The sequence below is a fragment of the Vicugna pacos genome, chromosome 9 (assembly GCF_048564905.1).
Source record: "Vicugna pacos chromosome 9, VicPac4, whole genome shotgun sequence".
NCBI classification, from domain to species: Eukaryota; Metazoa; Chordata; class Mammalia; order Artiodactyla; family Camelidae; genus Vicugna; species Vicugna pacos.
In genome coordinates, this window is record NC_132995.1 from 51,430,490 (window position 1) to 51,448,466 (window position 17,977).

The 17,977-nt window shown below is 46.0% G+C and overlaps 1 protein-coding gene across 3 annotated transcripts in view; it reads left to right on the top strand.

The window, feature by feature from the left end:
* The window catches only part of PLCG2 (phospholipase C gamma 2), a 139,441-nt gene that overhangs the window by 64,719 nt on the left and 56,745 nt on the right, over nt 1–17,977 (top strand). For all 3 annotated transcript variants that reach the window (XM_072967808.1, XM_072967810.1, XM_072967809.1), the window contains exons 7-12: nt 3–86; nt 8,354–8,397; nt 9,826–9,898; nt 14,063–14,164; nt 15,001–15,119; nt 16,859–16,944. In XM_072967808.1, coding sequence (XP_072823909.1) covers nt 3–86; nt 8,354–8,397; nt 9,826–9,898; nt 14,063–14,164; nt 15,001–15,119; nt 16,859–16,944 — 508 coding nt within the window. The remainder of the gene's footprint in view (nt 1–2; nt 87–8,353; nt 8,398–9,825; nt 9,899–14,062; nt 14,165–15,000; nt 15,120–16,858; nt 16,945–17,977) is intronic.

Sequence of the window (17,977 nt, forward strand, 5' to 3'; positions counted from 1 at the left end):
AGGAAATAGGCGCGCACAAGGATGAACTCAGCTTTGAACAGTTCCATCTCTTCTATAAGAAACTTATGTTTGAACAGCAAAAATCGGTAAGATGATTCTTTTTTTCCATTTATTTTTGAAGGTTTTGATAGTCTTGCCTTATTAAATGTTTAAAACTGAAGTATAGTTGATGCACAATATTATATGTTATAAGTGTGCAGTATAGTGATTCACAATTTTTAAAGGTTATACTCCATTCATAATTATTACAGGATCCTTGCTGTATTCCCTGTGTTGTACAATATATCCTGGTAGCTTATTTTATACATGATAGTTCCTCGTAATCCCCTATTCCTATATGGCCCCTCTTGCCTTTCCTTTCCGCACTGGTAACCACAATTTGTTCTCTGTATCTGTGATTCTGTCTCTCTTTTTGGTTATATCACTAGTTTGTTGTATTTTTTAGATTCCATGGATAAGTGATGGCATACAGTATTTGTCTTTCTCAGTCTGACTTACTTCACTTGGCATAATATCTCCCAGGTCCATCCATGTGGTTGCAAATGGCAATATTTTATTCTTTTTATGACTGAGCAATAGTCCATTGGATATATACACCTCAACTTCTTTATCCATTCACCTGTTGATGGACACTTAGATTGCTTCCATATCTTGACGTTTGTAAATAATGTAGCTATGAACTTTGGAGTGCTTGTATTCTTTGGAATTAATGTTTTTGTTTCTTTCAGATAATGTATCCAGCAGTGGAATTGCTGGGTCATATGGTAGTTTCAGTATTTTTGAGAAACCTCTGTACTGTTTTCCACTGGGGCTGCATTGATTTATATTCCTACCAATAGTGTGCGAGGGTTCTCTTTTCTCCACATCATCACCAGCATTTGTTATTTGCGTTCTTTTTAATGACAGCCATTCTGACAGATGTAGATAATCTCACTGTGAAGATTAGCAAAGTTGAGCATCTTTTCTTGTGCGTATAGGCCATCAGCATGGATAAGAGGATTCTTGAACTAATGATTGAATGGTGTTTTTATGTCCCCTGTGTTTCATAGTCTAGCATGTTCCTAAGAGACCTGTGAGAAGTGTTCCATCTCCCTTCTAGTCAAGGAAATATAAAGTGGGAGTGACAGTGTCGTAGATTTTCACCTATTAGATTGGCCAAGGTTTTAAATGTGTTTGAGCTAAAGGCACAAAGTGGGGAAATGGTGCTTTCACTCCCTCTTGGGACTGCGAGTAGCCCCGAAGTCTGATTGGAATTTAACCTGAGCCTATTAAAGTAAAAAAGTTCAACTAACTCTACTGTATCATCTCATTCTGGAAGGAAATTGATCAAATTCTTAATAGTAACCATCTCTGGGTTGAGGGATTATGTGTGTGTGTTTTTCCTTTTTATGCTTTTATTCTTTTTTGTTTGTTTTTCTTAGGGGGAGGTAATTAAGTTTACTTATTTATTTATTTTTTGAGGAGGTACTGGGGATTGAACCTAGGACCTTGTGTATGCTAAGCATGCATGTTCTCTACCACTTGAGCTATACCTTCCCCACCCTCCCTGCTTTTATTCATTTTTTAAATGTTTAATATTTTTTGATTAAGATGATGTGCTATTTTAAAATTAAATTAAGATGTGTATATATTTTGACCTGTGAGTGGCATTTTGGGGTCTCTGTTTTAGAGAAATGAAAGCCCTGAGACCTAAGAATATATTACCAGATTGTTTATTGTAGCATCACTTCTGCTGGCAAAATACCTGAGAGCCATCTGAATGCCTCTCCATAGAGCAATAGCTGGGTAAATTATGGTCCATCCGTGCTACACAACACCGTGCAACTGATGAAGAAGCCTGAGTCAGTTGTGTTGCTGTTGGTCTGGAGGGGTACTCATGATATTTTGTGAGGAAAGCCAGCAGCCGATTCATGTGAGGCGCTAGGTTTGATTTTTTTTTTTTTTATTGGTAACACACAGTAATCTTCCTATATATGTGTTTGTGTGTGTTTTTTAGAACCAGGAGAAGGTATGAAAGAGTACACCCCTCACGTTTAAGGTTGATACTGTGTGTGTCCTGGAGAGATTTGGGAAGGCACACGAGAAAGAATTAAAATTTTCTTTGCACACTTCAATTTTCTTCCACTTATTCCAGTTAGCACAGAACTTTTGCAAAAAAAAAAAGTTCAATAAAGCATAAAGCTTAAAACACGAGGCGTTCGGTGCAGGGCATGGAGCATATGCTTGGTGGGTGGCGTGCACCCCACCAACAGGACCATTGTTAGTGTTGGAGAGAGTTCTGCAGGTGGCCGAGGTGGGTCTGGAGCAGAGCTCCGAGGGAGCAGAGAATGCGTGGAACTTGGAGCCAAATGGATATGCTTTCTCCAACCAGCTGTGTGATCTTGGGCCAGCCATTGACCACTCCCAGCCTCAGTCTTCTCATCTGTGCAATGGGGATGATTCCTGACCCCTTGAGCTCTGGGGAGGACTGAATGAAGGACTGGGAGTCGACATTTGAATGCAGACATTTTCAAGTGGTGAGTGGGAAAGACAGTTATCAGTTGCCTTCTGCATACAGGCCTGCAGGCTGTCCACAGGCTGAGGCCTCTTCATAGGTGACCACTGGCAGTGGGATTTAGGATGTATCTGAGGAAGGGAGATAGGAGAACACAAGAAATTTGTCTACATAGACTGGGGAAAAATACATTATTATATAGAACAAAAAATTCAATTGCAGTGTGTTCACTTTTTCACACATGTAATAATTAGTTCTTGGTTGGCCAAATGGAGTAGAAAGATTGTAGGCTTTGAGAGTTGAAAGACCTAGATTCCAGCCCCAGCTTGACCTCTGACTGACCAAGTGATTTTTGGGGAAAGCCATCTTTTCCCTCCTCACTCAGCCTCCTCTATATAAAATGAAGGTATTAAACCAAGACACTGGTTATATGACTTTTTAAATGATACAATTCCTCCCCCCTTTTTTATCTGAAACCTTAATTGAAAAAAACCCACGGCTGTGTAGAAGCTGATTAAAACACTTTTTAGGTTAAAATCTGTCACTTTCATTTATAGTCGGTTCTTGAGAACAGTGAAAATGTTGTGAAGACAGTGAAATCCAGGATGACAGTTGCTGTTTTATGCAATTGACCAGGATTGAGGAAAGCTTGATTCACTCAAGATAAGTAGTTGCAAATAACATTTTTTATAATCGTTTGCCTTGAAATTTCAGGTTGCTGTCTCACTAGACAGAGGGCAGGCAGAGCTTGAGAATAAGGTTTGCACAGACGCTGTTGCACCTGCCGGCACAGATTACCCACTGATGGTCTCCATCCAGCATGACAAAATTCCACCTGAGAGCATTTTTCATTACGGTTCTTTTTATGGCTAATGTATGTGTGTTTGAGAGGGCGAAGGGAGAGAAAGAAATTTGAGTCCAATTTCTGCAGAATCCTTGAGTCCTCTGGGAGTGCCCTAGATCACCCAGTTTTGAGGGGAAAACATCTGTACCAGAGGTTACCCCTGGTGGCCAGCACACCACATTCAGTTGTATTTGGTCTCGTGGTTTAAATTTTTTTTTTTAAAATGAATTGCATACATTTAAAACTAGGGCGATTTCATTTTAAGATCCATAGTTTTTGCTTCTCTAGGAAAAAAAAAAAAATCGAGATCCGGCTTATATGGGTCCTGAGATCTGGCTATAGGTGGCGACCTCTGAGTGGCAGGAAAGCCTGCATCCTCTGGTTTGTCCAGCCCCCTCTCCCATCCCCACCCAGCTCTCTACTAATTTATGTTGCCTACTGCCTCCTAAGACTTCTTGGGTCGACAGCCTCTGATCTCCACCACTGGAGAGTCTGACTGTCCCTGGCCTTTGCATATTTTAATTCCCTGACTTGGAATCTGGGCTTGGTAGTTACTGGCCAGCCTGAGATGCCTCCCTGCCCTTGTGTAGGTAAATGCTCCTTCCCTAACTGTCAGTATGTCATTTACTTCCTGAGCTGCTCCCTGGAAGCTTAGGGCAGAGTAAAGCATTAGTTGTGTGCTCTTAGGGACTCAACTGGCTTTCTTGGGCTCCTTGGGGAGACAGGGCTGTTCATGGTGATTGATGACCCCCGGAACTAAATCCTGCTTATCAGTGGCTATAGGTTTCCAACTTGAGGTTACCAGTTCCTCCTTGTGTCTAACCACCTGCTTCCATTGCTGCTCTGTTCTCATGCCTCAGAGCTTTCAAAAGTTTGGCAGCAGCAGGAAGGTAAGAAATTTAATTCCATGTGTGCTCCCCTGGGGAGAGGATGTATCTCTAACTAGGCTGTAATAACAGTATTATGATTAAAGTTCACAGCTAACAATTCCTGAGTGGGACCACTGTGCTGGGTGCTGTGCTAAGTGTCTCACAGACATTTAGTTCTCCTCATAACCCCGTGAGAGGTACTGTTATTACCCTCACTTTATGAATGTGGAAATTGGCACTCAGAGAGGTTACTTGCTGGGCATTCAGATGGCACCCTGCAGAGCTAGGATTCGAGTTCTCCTTTGCTCAGCTTCACTGCCCAGCCACTGATACTTCTTTTTAGTTTTTTTAAACTTCAGTATTAAGGGAAATTTCAAACACAGATAAGCAGATAATAGTTTAACAGCCCCCCATGTACCCATCTGCCAGCTGCAGCAATGCTCACCTCATCTTATTTCATCTATGCCTTTACACACTTCCCTATTCTCAGAGGATTTTGAAGCAAACCTAATACATTGTGCTATTTCTGCCTTAAATATTTTAACCTGATACCCAGCTTAATAACTGCTACTTTGCTGCGAAGTCCCCCTTGGTTAGTGGAGGCTGAGGGTCGGGCATTACAGGTCCTGACTTTCAGTGAGGATGGCTGACTGAGTTCAGTCTTGCTCTCGGTCCAGGACTGCAGTTCCACCCCCGTGGGATGAGGTGGTTGGGTTACCGTTTATTCACCTCTCTGTCCTTGCCCCTGCCATTTCATGTGACCTGTGCTGGGTGCCCGACAGCAGGCTGCTTTGGAAATGTGTCAGGGTTCTGCATTGCTTATGTACTGCTTATATATTACGTATTTTAGTTCTGTGTTACTGTCATGTTATGTACAGAAGAGCATTACCACGATGCACATTTGCTCCCTTAGTTTCTGGGATTCATGTGTCCAGGTTCACCTTAGCTGGATTCTCTGCTTCAGGGTCTTATAAGGCTACATTTAAGATTTCAGCTGGGGCTGTGGTCTCATCTGAAACCCAGATGTGAAAAGATCTGCTTCCAAGCCCTTGTGGTCGTGGCAGCGTTCAGTTCCTCGCAGTTGTAGGACTGAGGCTCCAGCTTCTGGCTGGCTGCCTGCAGCTCTTCGACATACGGGACTCCCTACAGGGCTGTTTGCTTCCTCAAAGCCAGCAAGACAAGTTCTCCTAGCATATATAACATCATCATGTAACCACGTACACATAATTGTGTGCACCCATGACCTCTGCAAGTTGCAGGGATCAGGCAAGTATCCCCCTCGAGTCTGCATGTAGGGGTTTTCCGTTGCTTGTTTGCCTGTTAAAGTGGAAGAGAGCACTGCTGTAATTTTTTTTTTAAGGTGGCACTACTTTTCCTTTAGTATTACTTTTAGCTGGAAGCAATAGCACAGTTCCTGACCCTCCTGGGGGTGACATTACCCATCCTGGATGCTTACTGCACAGATTATAAAAGCTTGTAGATGTCAGTCACCCAGCAGAGTGTTGGGCATACAGTTGGCCCTCAGAACATGGTATTTACCATTATTGTCAGTGTGTCTTTATGAGGCAGAATCCCCCTGGGGGGAGGTGAGGGCTGTCAGTCTCTGGTTCTCCTGTTCTGTCCTGTTTCAAAAAGACCATCTTGGTTACAGTCAGTGGGTTTTGCAGAGCATCCTTTGCTATCTCACTGTGCTGAAGCCGACCAGGCAGCCCTTGACAGGAAATTTTTTTTCTGATGTCTGAGTACATTTTATGACAGGCAAAGGAGTGCATATTCATGACATAAAAGTAGAAGGGGCACAGAAATAAAAGGAAATGAACATGCCCGCAGACCTACCTGTGATTGTACATTCAGCAAGAAGTACAATGTTTGTTCTTTCAGACTTTACACAGGTGTGAGCATGTGGGAAGTGAGTGACAGTCTGTCACATGTTGGTGGAGGATTCCAGGGAATACAGATTATTCTGATTGGTGGTTTGGAAAAGCAGGCATCCACAGTGCAGACATTAGTGGTGAATCTGGTGAGCTCTCCCCTCAGTGTAGTTTTCCCCTGGGCCGCCTCACAAGATCAGCAAAGCGCAGCGAGCCTGTAGGACCAGTTATAGCCCCACAGGGTGCGCTTACCCTTGACCACGTGGGAAAACTCAGTTCCCCATCCTCAGGTGGACCTTGGGACCTCTAGGCCATCATGTCTGCGGTCCCTGCCCTTTAGTGTGGCTCCTTTCCTCGTCCAGGTGATAACTACCTCTTCTCCTGGAGACCAGAAGTCATGGGTTACCTTTCCCTATAGCCTTTTAATTTAACTTAATTAAATTTTAATTTCCCTGTAGCCTTTTAATTTTCTCCAGAGAAATTAATTTATCCATTATTTTAGTCATCCAGTCAATAAATGTTTGACCCAAGAGGGCACAGTGGTCAAGGAAACACACGTCACCCTGGCCTCACTGAGCCTTTGCTGGATCCAGCGATCAAAGATGTTGCTGGGTCCCAGAGGGCCAGATGCCCCAGCTTGGTAGAATATGACCATGTAACCCTGCATGGTAGTGCTAACATAAATGAACTGCTGCCTCCCCTGTGTGCCCGTAGCTCTCATTGCTAGGATGTTGTCGTTTATCTTACAGGCTTTTGCACGTACGATGTGGGGCAGTCAGTATTTACCAGGGTGGACCTGGGTTGAAACTCTGGTCCCTTGACTTTCTTGGTATGCAATCTTGGGACAGCTGTGTGTGCTCCCTGAGCCTGTTCCTTGTTTCTGAAACGGGGTTTATTTCACCGCCTTCCTGAGAGGATTGGCATGAGGAGGAACTGAGCTCCTGGCTGCCCAACATCAGCCACAAACATGCCCCGTCAGGTTCCCAGGGCGGCCCTGGCAAAAGACCCGACTCTGAGTGGCTTAAAAGAACAGTCTTTCTAGAAGAGGGACTCTTAACCTTTTTGGGTGACCAGTTTCTTTGAGGTGCCGATTAAAGCTGTGGACCATTTCCCAGAAAAAAGAAATGTATATGTGCACAGACTTATGCAGACTGCCTGATGCTTCCCAGGGGCCTGTGGGTATGTATCTTGTCTAGAATACTGATTTTCCACGTGTCGTCCTGGATTCCAAGCAGTTTGGTGAGAGGACTTGGGGAATCTAGAGTGAGAGTTGTTTTATTTCATTAGCGTATATAACCTGCCCCGGGCTGCGTTTCCATTTGTGTCCTGAATTATTCAAATGCCTGTCCAATCACAGTCTCGTTAAAGATCGTTAAAGTAATGGTACTTAGCCAGAAATGGATATGGTCTGGGTGTGTGTGTGCGTGTGCGCGCGCGCGCGTGTGTGGTGAGTGTGTGTGTGTGCATGAACGTGTGTGTGTAAAATGCTCGGCCCGCGAGCTGGTGTGAATGGAAGCTGGGAGCGGGGCTCGCCCTCCCTGCGTCAACAGTTGGAACATGGGCAGGTCGTGAACAGTAGGACCACGGCTGCCCAATACGGTCTTTCTTTCTCCTGAATAAGAAGATTAGAAATGAGCTCATTGAAATGGTAAGGGTTTGAAATGTAGCCGTGAGGGTTTGTATTCTGGTGGGCCTGCTGGTCAGGATAGCTATTTTGAGTGCAATTTGGTGAGTCTATCAAACTTAATGTGCCCACTCCCTGTCCAGGTGTTTTCCCGCCCAGGAATCTACCAAAAGGGAACACTGGCGCAGTGGGCAAAGACACATATGTATATATGGACATTCTTTATAATGCTGGGTAGAATAGCAGAAAATTGAAAGGTACACGTATTATGGAATACAATGGGGGTTTTCAGGGTAGTGGAGCAGGGCAATTTGAGGTTGCAGAATAATTTGTAAAGCTTGAAACAACAAAACGTTGGGAGACACAGATGCAATGTAATATGATAAGATACAATCAAATGAATATCCATAAAAACGATCTCTAGAGGGAGACCTGCCAAATTATTAAGTGCTTGCTCGTTAGGAATAAGGCTGTGGAAGGGGTGAGGAAGGCTTCTACCTTTGGCTTCATGAGCCTCAGCCATATTTGAATATTTGTATATCACACAAATGATGGTAATTTTTAAACAGAAAAACTTATGTTTGCATTAAGTGGCTCGACTTGTCTAATGTTCTTGTTTTGTGTGTCTTTTCATTCTGTTTTCTATTTTAGATTCTGGACGAATTCAAAAAGGATTCCTCCGTGTTCATCTTGGGGTGAGGCACCTCTTCTGGGTTATTGTTCTGGGCGGAGGTGCCGGGCATTAACGCATTTGTGGGTCCTGTCGGCCCGGCCAGCTGGTTCCGGGAGGGCCACCTCTCTGGCAGGCACTGGGGTCCATAGGGACAGGGTGCCCCTACTGAGGAACTGGCTGCCCCAAGCCTGTGTCATGAATAAACACGCGCAGCAGCAGGGCTTGTGTGGTATGGGGTTGGGGGCCTGGAAGTTTCTGCAGAGAAGCCTGCTTGCTTCAGAACCTCCTTTCCCAGAGATGAATCGGGGGAAATTCCTGGTTAAGCAAATGAATCAAAGCATACAAAGTGCTTCACACGGTGCCTGGTGAGGCTTGTAAATAGTGATGATGATTTTATTTATTTATCTATTTATTTTTTGTTTTGGGGAAGAGGTAATTATGTTTACTTATTTATTTTAATGGAGGTGCTGAGGGTTGAACCTGGGACGTCATGCACGCTAGGCATATGCTCTACCACTGAGCCCTCCCCCCAGAACGAAGCTGAATTTTGTATAGTATTCTAATGAAAAGATCAGTGTTGGCCCATGAGACTGGTTAGGAAAGAAGGTTAGAAATACACTCAGAAACAGTATACTTTTAGATCCTGAGTGTTTAGTAAAGAGAGAAACCTTCAAGCATGTTTTATCTCCTATATTCAAAAAAAGATCCCCTCTTCCCCGCTAGCAAGTGTTCAGGGAAAAGTACGGATTTCCCTGGAGAGCCCTGCTCTGCGGCATGCACTTACCACAGAGATAAGGGTTACTTGTGCCAGTCCTGTGAGGTCCTGGGTTTTTGGTAGCTACGAACATCCTCTCCACGAGGCCATGGGTCAGTGAGCCGCTGGCCGATGTGGAGGTGTGGCATCTCCCTTGATCCAGGGTGAAGGATTCCCTCATCTCAAATGGAAAATTCTTCCAGCAGTGGTCCTCCGTGGGCCCTCATGTTGCAGGCTCCAGCTGGTTCTCCAGTCTGTCAGAGTCAGGGGCTTCACCCAGCCCCTATTCCTGCGTCAGAGCCCATGATGGCCGGCTCAGCAGACTCTGGGGTTCTGTCTCCTACATCAGCTCCCCTGCATGCTGTCTACATCCAGCCCTGCCAATGCATTTGCCACACACGCCTGTCTGTGCCCTCCCTCCCTCTTGCCTTCTCTTCCTCACACCTGAACCACCTGGGAGCAGCTAAGTGTAGATACCAGGGACTGATTCTGTGAGGTTCTGGTGTCAGGGCTTCTCTTTGAATCCTCCTGGGTCAGGGATGTCGTCTGGGTCACCTTCGTCTTCCTGTTGGCCAGCCTGCACCTGGCACCGTGGGGGCCCTCGGCAGGGTGTCTGGGTGGCTGGCCTGTTGGCTAAAATCGCCTCTTCCCTGGTGGATGTCGCTCTCTAAACACCCTTTCCTTCCCCCGAGGCAGCAACACGGACCGGCCAGATGCCTCTGCTGTTCACCTGCATGACTTCCAGCGGTTTCTCTTACATGAACAGCAGGTGAGAGGACAGTGGGGCAGGGTTCCTGGGGGGAGATGACCGGGCAGTTTCTCACCTTCTCACCACTTGCCGCCTGCTGCCATGAAACAGTTGTAGCCTCCCTGTCCAGTGCCGCCTTGGGGGCTTAGGCTCTGGAATGAGATTGGCCTCTTATCAGCACCCTTTCCAGGCACAGATGGAGTGAGGGAAGCCTGGAAATACTCCAGGGCAGGCGGTGTGTCCTCACCTGCAGGTTCTGCTCCTCTGCCAGGCTCATCTCAGGTGTCACTTCCCCAGGAAGTCTTCCCTGACTGACAGAGGATGTGACTAAGGTGCACGAGCTTGCGGGTCCTCCCCAGGATAAGACAGCCCAGCTGCCCTTAAATGAATGACACGTGGGAAGTCTTCCGGAGTGTGTGTGTCCGTCCAGGAGCTTGTGGCTGAGTCTGAGCAGTTTTGTGTTGGGTGGCGGTTTTCTCAGGGGTGGTCCTGCCCCAGCACAGTGGCTGCAGATGCAACTCGGGGCTGCTACTGGCATCCAGTGGGTAGAGACCGGGGATAAGAAGCCGAGGTCAGCCCTGCTACAGCAAGGGATTACCCAGCCCCAAGACTCTGTAGTGCCACAGCTAAGACTGAGTCAGTGACGTAACCCTGACGTCTTCTCACTAGTTGTGTGACCTTGGGCAGGTTGTGCGACCTGTCTGTGCCCCAGTTCCCTCCTCTTTACGTGGGGGTGAGAGCCCTGCCTCTCGGAATTGTGGGGATCAGAGAAGATCATATGGCTCTTTGTGTGGCTGTATCAGCATGTATACACATGCAGATGCATAGTTGCTCATCTAGTTAAAATTTTTATTTATATGCCTAGAGTTTCATTTACTTTTATTCTCTTCAATTTTTTTGTTCTTTTTAAAATAGACTACGTTTAGAGCAGTTTTAGGTTCGTAATATTCAGTTCATTTTTCAAAACCTTTGTATCACCGAACATCTCAAACATACACAATAATAGACAGACTGATGCCGTAAACCACCCTATACCCATCAGATTACAAAAGGATGAATGTTTTACCACTTTGATTTCATCCATCCTCCATCTCCACACCCACATGTCTCCACCCCCTTCCTTCCTTCTTCATTGCCTTGCTGGAAAATTCTAAAGTAAACCCCAGACCATGTACCATTTCATTTTGAAATACCCCATTATGTCTCTCTTATGAAGTGGACTTGTGTTTTTACAAGTCATACTCCTGTTACACCTTACATGATCAACACTGAGTTCTTAGTGTCAGTGTCCCTCCCACATTCAGATTTCATTGGTTGTAGGCGAGATAATGGACAGACACAGTCTTGCAGGAGGCCAGGAAATGTGGTCGCGACTGTGGGTCCTCATAAGTGGTGACCGTGGACTTGGAGGTGTCGTGCGTTCCCCACGAGGGGTGAGTGGGAGTGATCCAGAGAAGGCTGACCTGCCGAGCCTGAGACCGCGACTGAGGGCGGGTGAAATGGCAGGAGAAGTGAGTTCTGCTGGGCACAATTCCCTGCGCGGCCCTGTGCTGCCAAGAGTGACACAGAGAGAGGCACGCAGGCTATTACCTTTTTCAGCTGCCCTTCCCTACACTGATTTCCTCAGTTTTGTCAGGAGCTATTGAAGTGAAATGGTTAAACTCCTGGAGACACAGTAGCCTTATATCCTGGAACCCACCACCTCACAGTGGGAGTGTTCATTCCAAGGAAGAGTCACAGGCTTTCCACACATTGGCTTCTTGGCTGGGCTGCCCTCAGAGGTCAGGGATACCGGCCAGGGTCAAAGTGCTGGAGCTCTGTCCCTGCATCCGGGAGTTAGGATGCAGGCCACCCGTGAGCATCTGTATGAGGATGCGTGATTGGAAACAAGGTGTCATGTCAGGGATGGGGCCTCGGAGCCATCAGTCTTGGGGACCCCTAATGTCCCAGGGCATGGCGCTCTGTGTGATGCTGGCACGAAGCAGAGCCAGGCAGTGGGGACATTTGTTGGGGGTGACGGATGCTCCTATGTGGAATAACCACTGCAGCACTGGGTATGCAAATCAGTACGAGTTGTTTTAGAAAACACTGTGGCAATATGTAATTAACATGAAAACTTTGAAAAAAAGTTTCTGTACTTTGACTAAATAAATGCCCTTCTAGGAATTTATCCTAAAGAAAGAATGGCAGCATTTTCAGTAGAAATGAGAACTTAGAACTAATCTTAATTTCCATTTGGGGGCTAGTTCAGCGTGCCGTGGACCAGCCCTGGGGTGGAGGGTGACACTGACCCGAAACGGATGTGATGGGCCATCGTTGGTCAAGGTATTTAATGACGCGAAACCTCAGTTTTCCCATTTCTATAACTGGAGGCTGATAGTATACGTACCTCCTGAGGGTGTGTGAGTTCAAAATGAGCCACTGCGTGAAAACGTTTATTTGCACAGAGCCCGGCGTGCAGTCCGTACCCATCGACTGCCATCGAGTCAACCTTGTTAGTCCTCTCTTCACGACTCATCATTTTCATTATTATAGTTGCCAAACAGAGTACCCACACTAAGTAGATACATTTTTTAACCCCCAGAATATTCATATTTTAAACTTTCAGTGGAAGATTTCTTATTCACAGCCAGCCTAGTTCCCAGTTATACCAGCTAAGTCCCCAAGCTTTTTTGGGGTTGGGGGAGGTAAGTAGGTTTATTTATTTATTTTTGATTTTTTTTGTTTTAGAAATGGAGGTACTGGGAATTGAACCCAGGACCTCATGCATGCTAAGCATATGCTCTACCACTGAGCTATACCCTCCCCGCCAAGTCCCCATGCTTTTTATTTGAAAGCTTTGTAGGAGGAGGAAGCAGGAAGCTTCTGGCCTTTTGGAGGCATCTCGGCTTAGCAAGGTGTTTGCATTAAGCATCCTAATGAGTTTCATGTTTTAGTATTCAAAGTTTGTAACACCCCTTATTCCAGTGAACTGGCTGCTCCCCAGGCTCCTGGCTACTGGGTGTCCTTATCCACATAGATTTGCAAGAATGACAGCAAGGCTCATTGTTGATCCGCACTCACCTCATTTGTATCTGCCCTCAGGCTTTTCCTTCTCTTAAACATCCTGGTCTGATCCTTCTCATCCAGCCATACACGCATCTGGTAGCACATGTGCCTTTAAAATATTTGGAACCCAGAAAACATGAGTCAAAATTGAATCTGTGGGTCATGTGTCATCCTTTTGTCTATGAGTATTTGGGGTTCCAGGGTTGGGAGAGGAAAACAGTAAAGTTACTTTAGATTATTCTTTTTTCTAAGGGGCTTTTGAATTTCTAAGACCGTGCAGACGCTGCTTTTGAACTGGGCATGCGTCTTTCAGGTGTTATTGGTGTCTGAGCAGTGTTGCTAGGCTGGTCTTGACTGATTCTGTGTCAGTTTTCCAAAGTTTAGTTATTTGGGACCCCAGTTCTCCTACGTACTAGCTGTGTGAAGTTGGGGTCTTCATGTGATCTTCTGAGCTTCTGTTTTCTTGTCTCTAAAATGACAAGGACAGTGTTAGACCTGTGGAGTTGTCTGAACTAAATGAGTTGTCACCTAACAGTGACGATTGTTCACAAAAGCTTGTGATTTGAGCACCTTTTGTATACCGAGTGCCATGTTAAGTGCATAACCTTATTTCATCCAGGTCCTCACAGCCTCTGTGGGTCGATATCATAATTCTCATGTAACGGAGAAGGAGGCATAGAGGAAGTCTGTAACTTGTCCAGGGTCAGCCAGGCGAGTGACCCCTGCAGTCTGATGTAATTGTGCCCCCCTCCCCGACCCCCCGTCACTTCCTCGTGCTAACACACGTAGAGAACTAGGAGCACGAGAAATTGTGCCCATGGGCCAAATCTGGCCCACAGCTTGTTTTTATAAATAAAGTTTTATTTACAAATGCAACTGTGGCCACCTGTGTGCCTGTTGTCTGTGGCTCCTTTTGCACTACAACAGCAGAATTGAGTGGTTGTGGCCCAAAGCCAAAAATATTTGCTCTCTGGTCCTTTAGAGAAAATCTTTGCTGCCCGCAGGGGTGAGGGCTTGATCACACGTGCGTCCAGAATATGTCCGTGGTTCGGTCTTTGATTGAAGCCGGACCCTGAGAGATGAAGAATTTTGCCAGTCCTCTTTCTGATGATGTCTTGTTCTCTTTATCCTTCTAAGGAGCTTTGGGCTCAGGATCTGAACAAAGTCCGTGAGCGGATGACGAAGTTTATCGACGACACGATGAGAGAAACTGCTGAGCCCTTCTTGTTTGTGGATGAGGTGAGTGGGCTCGGCGTCCTGCTGTTGCGGCTTTTTGATTCACGTCTGAAGTGTGTTTTCTGGTTCTCTTCCCTTAGAGGGCCTTGTGGTTAGACTGCCCCCAGGCTGGCTCAGTTCTCGAGAGCTGATTCTCTTCCAGGTTCTGAACCATCACTGTCTTCATTTTTCTCATCCTTCTCTGTTGGACCATGTGGGGTCTTTGCTTTTGCCACTAGAGGGCGCGTGCTGCCCAGGGAGTGGCTAATTTTTACAAGCACAGCAACGGAATTCAGAGGTTTATGGGGCACCCGCAAGGTGTGGAAATGCGTACATTTGGCCCTGTGTGAGGCAGCAGGGACTCAGGGGGAACTGGGCAGCTCCTGTCCCATGGTAGGTTGTTCCTAGAAAGCAGAGTGTTACCCCAGTGTCACTCAATCTTCTGATTTTTTTTTTTGAAGGGGTCAGGAATAGGAATATAAAATTTCCTGCCTTCTATGTATTATGATACTGGTAATGTTCTATTTCTCACGTTGGGTGGTGGGTTCTCAAATATTCATGGCATTAGTATGCCTTAAAACTCACATATGGGAAGCATGTACTGCTGTGGCATCAGATATTTGAGAATATACATTAAAAAAGGAGAATACTGTATAGATTAGTGAAACACGTGTCAGTACAGCCTTTTGCATTCCAAGTTTTCGCATTGAAAACTTGGGTAACTGAGGTCTGGGGACCATCTGGTGAATATTCACGTATCAGAGATACCATCTCCCTGTGTTGGCACAGACCAGGAAGAGCCAGACACCACTGTCCCTGTCATCGTGATGATTCCATCTTTGTGTTTGTGACTCCCCTAGTTCCTCACGTACCTGTTTTCACGGGAGAACAGCATTTGGGATGAGAAGTATGACATGGTGGACATGCAGGACATGAACAACCCCTTGTCTCATTACTGGATCTCCTCGTCACATAACACGTGAGTTTCACTGTGAGCCCGCGGTGGGTCAGGCAGGTGAAGGGCGATACCATGGGCATTCCATTGTGCTGGGCAGAGGGCAGGGCCTCACTGATCAGACTGAAATATACAAAAGCTTCTGGCAGGCATGAGGGAATGCATCTCTCTTTCCTGGTTGGTATTGCAAAAATAATCTTTTTTTTCTGTGGCCCTAAAAAGCCAGTTGTCAAAGCTGGTTTGCATGGTTTGGGCATCTCCTAGTAGCCACAGCAAAGCAATGGAATTAGTTTTTGGACTGATATTTACTAAATGTTTACCCTGTGCCAGGCCCTGTGCTCACTGGGTGCTAGGGATATAGCAGTGAGAAGGACAGGGCAGTCCCTGTCCTCATGTGTTTGGAGGGAAAAGGCCTCCTTTGAGTCTTAATGGTGAACAGGAGTTGGTGAGAGAAGAACAGGTGGTGAGGCGAGGAGGAGGGTTTCAGACAGAAGAACAGCATGTGCAAAGGTCCAGGGGCAGGCGGAACTGAGAGGGGTCTAGTAAGACTAGACAATAGAATCTGGGAGGGTGAGTGGCAGGAGAGGAGACCAGGAGGGTCAGCTTGAGTGGAATCTTTGAAGTCACAGCAAGAGCAGTGGCTGTGGAGCCACTGATGACTTTTAGGCCACAGTGTGAGAATCGAATTTACATCTTTGGTAGATCGCCCTGAGTGCAAAACAGAGTAGGCTGGAAGGGAGAGATGGATGTTACAGTCAAGTTCAAACATTCAATCTCCTTTATAAGGTGAGAAGGTAAAGGCCTTGGGTCCTGGACATCCAGAGAGCTGTAGATTTGGTACTTTTCCAAGTGTGTCATTCCAGGCAGGAGTCGGAGGGAAGGCTTTTAAGTTCATCTCCAGGCATTTGGGAAGGTACATTCTTTTCCAAATTGGCAAATTGGCTTCATGGTTATCTCTAATGCACTGCATCCATTGGTTTAAGAGTTTGTCTTAGAATGGTGAATTCTGCCAACCTAGAAGACAGCTGAAGAACATAAACTCTTTTTTTTCTTTTTTATTATTATTTTTTTTTACATTTTTTATTGATTCATAATCATTTTACAGTGTTGTGTCAAATTCCAGTAATTGTTTTTTTTCTTAAGCTGAAGTATAGCCAGTTACCATGTGTCAGTTTCTGGTGTACAACATAATGTCCCTGTCATGCATATATATACATATACTCTTTTTCATTAAAGGTTTTTACAAGATGTTGAATACATAAACTCTTAAAGGAGGAATGTGGTAAGGAGGAGAGTGATAAAAATATGCATTTTTATGTCCATTTTGGTGGACTTAGTTCATACTGTAGTTAAGGTCCATCCATTCTGTGCTTGGCCTGGGGCCCTGATTTCCAAATGTTGGCCTGTCTCTGCCCTGTTGAGACTGAGATCCTAGTGGGCAGCCATGTGGGTCATTAATTTATCACCATACGTCAGTCTGATTCCTGACACCCTTTGACCAAGTTTGTCTGAAAAGAACACGTGGCCTCCACCCTGCACTTGGACGGCTGGGGTGGTTATCCTTCCCATCCTGTGATGTGGCTTGAGTCTCAGACTCATGACTGCTGTGGCCGTGCGATGCATCTGTCCAGCCCAGATCCTAACTGGGGGTCTTTCTAGACAGGAAGGACTCAGGACTTTGGGGGCTTGGGCTGAAAAGTTCCCCAAGGACATCCTGAGGTGCAGGCCTGCCCTGACATGGCCACTTGCCTCCTTTCCTTCAGGTACCTTACGGGTGACCAGCTGCGGAGCGAGTCGTCCACCGAGGCATACATCCGCTGCCTGCGGATGGGCTGCCGCTGCATCGAGCGTGAGTATCTCTTTCCTGGTGGAGGGCATGCTCAGAGTGAGTTGAGACCAGCCACGTCTGGGGTAAACGGTGTGGCCACCAACAGCCAGGACCTTTCCCCAGAAGAAGGTGACCTCAAGACAGGGAGTGGTGTCCAGCCGGGCCAGGTTGGAGCCCGAACCCTGAGGCAATGGTTTTGTTGTCTAGAAAGTGTCCAGATACAGTGGAGGGCCTGGGAGGCCAGTATGAAAGATGGTCTCACTATCCTTCTGTCCTCCCTCGACTTCTTTCTGGGCTGTTTTTAGAGGAAGGCAGATGCCCTGTGGGTTTTAGTTGCTGGTCCGGCCACAAATGCCACCCTGACTGTTTTGTTCCCAGTTACTCACAGCTGCCCTGACACGGGTGATTCCAGACACCTGGGTGTGGCCTGGAGCCAGTGTCTCCTCCCGTCTCCTCCCCTCTCACACCAGGCCCAAGACTCAGAGGTGTACTGGGCTGAGAAAAGGCACAAACCACTGATTGAAGCTCCAGTTTTATGAAAAACATTCATCACAGTATCAAACTTTAATGTCAGTTATTCCTGCAGACAGTTGCCTAATTTATACTTTTTCCCCCATAGGAAAAAGCAAAAGTGAAAAAATTAAACTTGGAACTTTCAGCTGCTGTTACCTTTGGGGGTTAAAAATATAGGGTCTGTTCACCTTCTCTATAAACTAGTTCTGTCTGAGTACTTTACTGTGAATCTTTAACAATAAAATTCTCATTGCTCCATACTCTTTCCAGCACGAGGAAAAGCAAGCCAAGGTTTAGACAAATCAAATCAGAAGATAAAACACATTATACATCTCTTTTTGAGAAAGAAATGTTTAAACTAGTTTCTTCTGGGCAAACATATTGCATTACAAAGGGACCTTTAATTAAACAACAAAAATCTTCCCGTAACCCCACAGGTAACACATGTACACAGGTAAAACGTGTCTTCAGGTTCGTGGCCCTGCAGGGTGACAAGTCCCCATGTCCTGGTAGCTGAGCCAGTTGAGGGGGCAGGGATGGT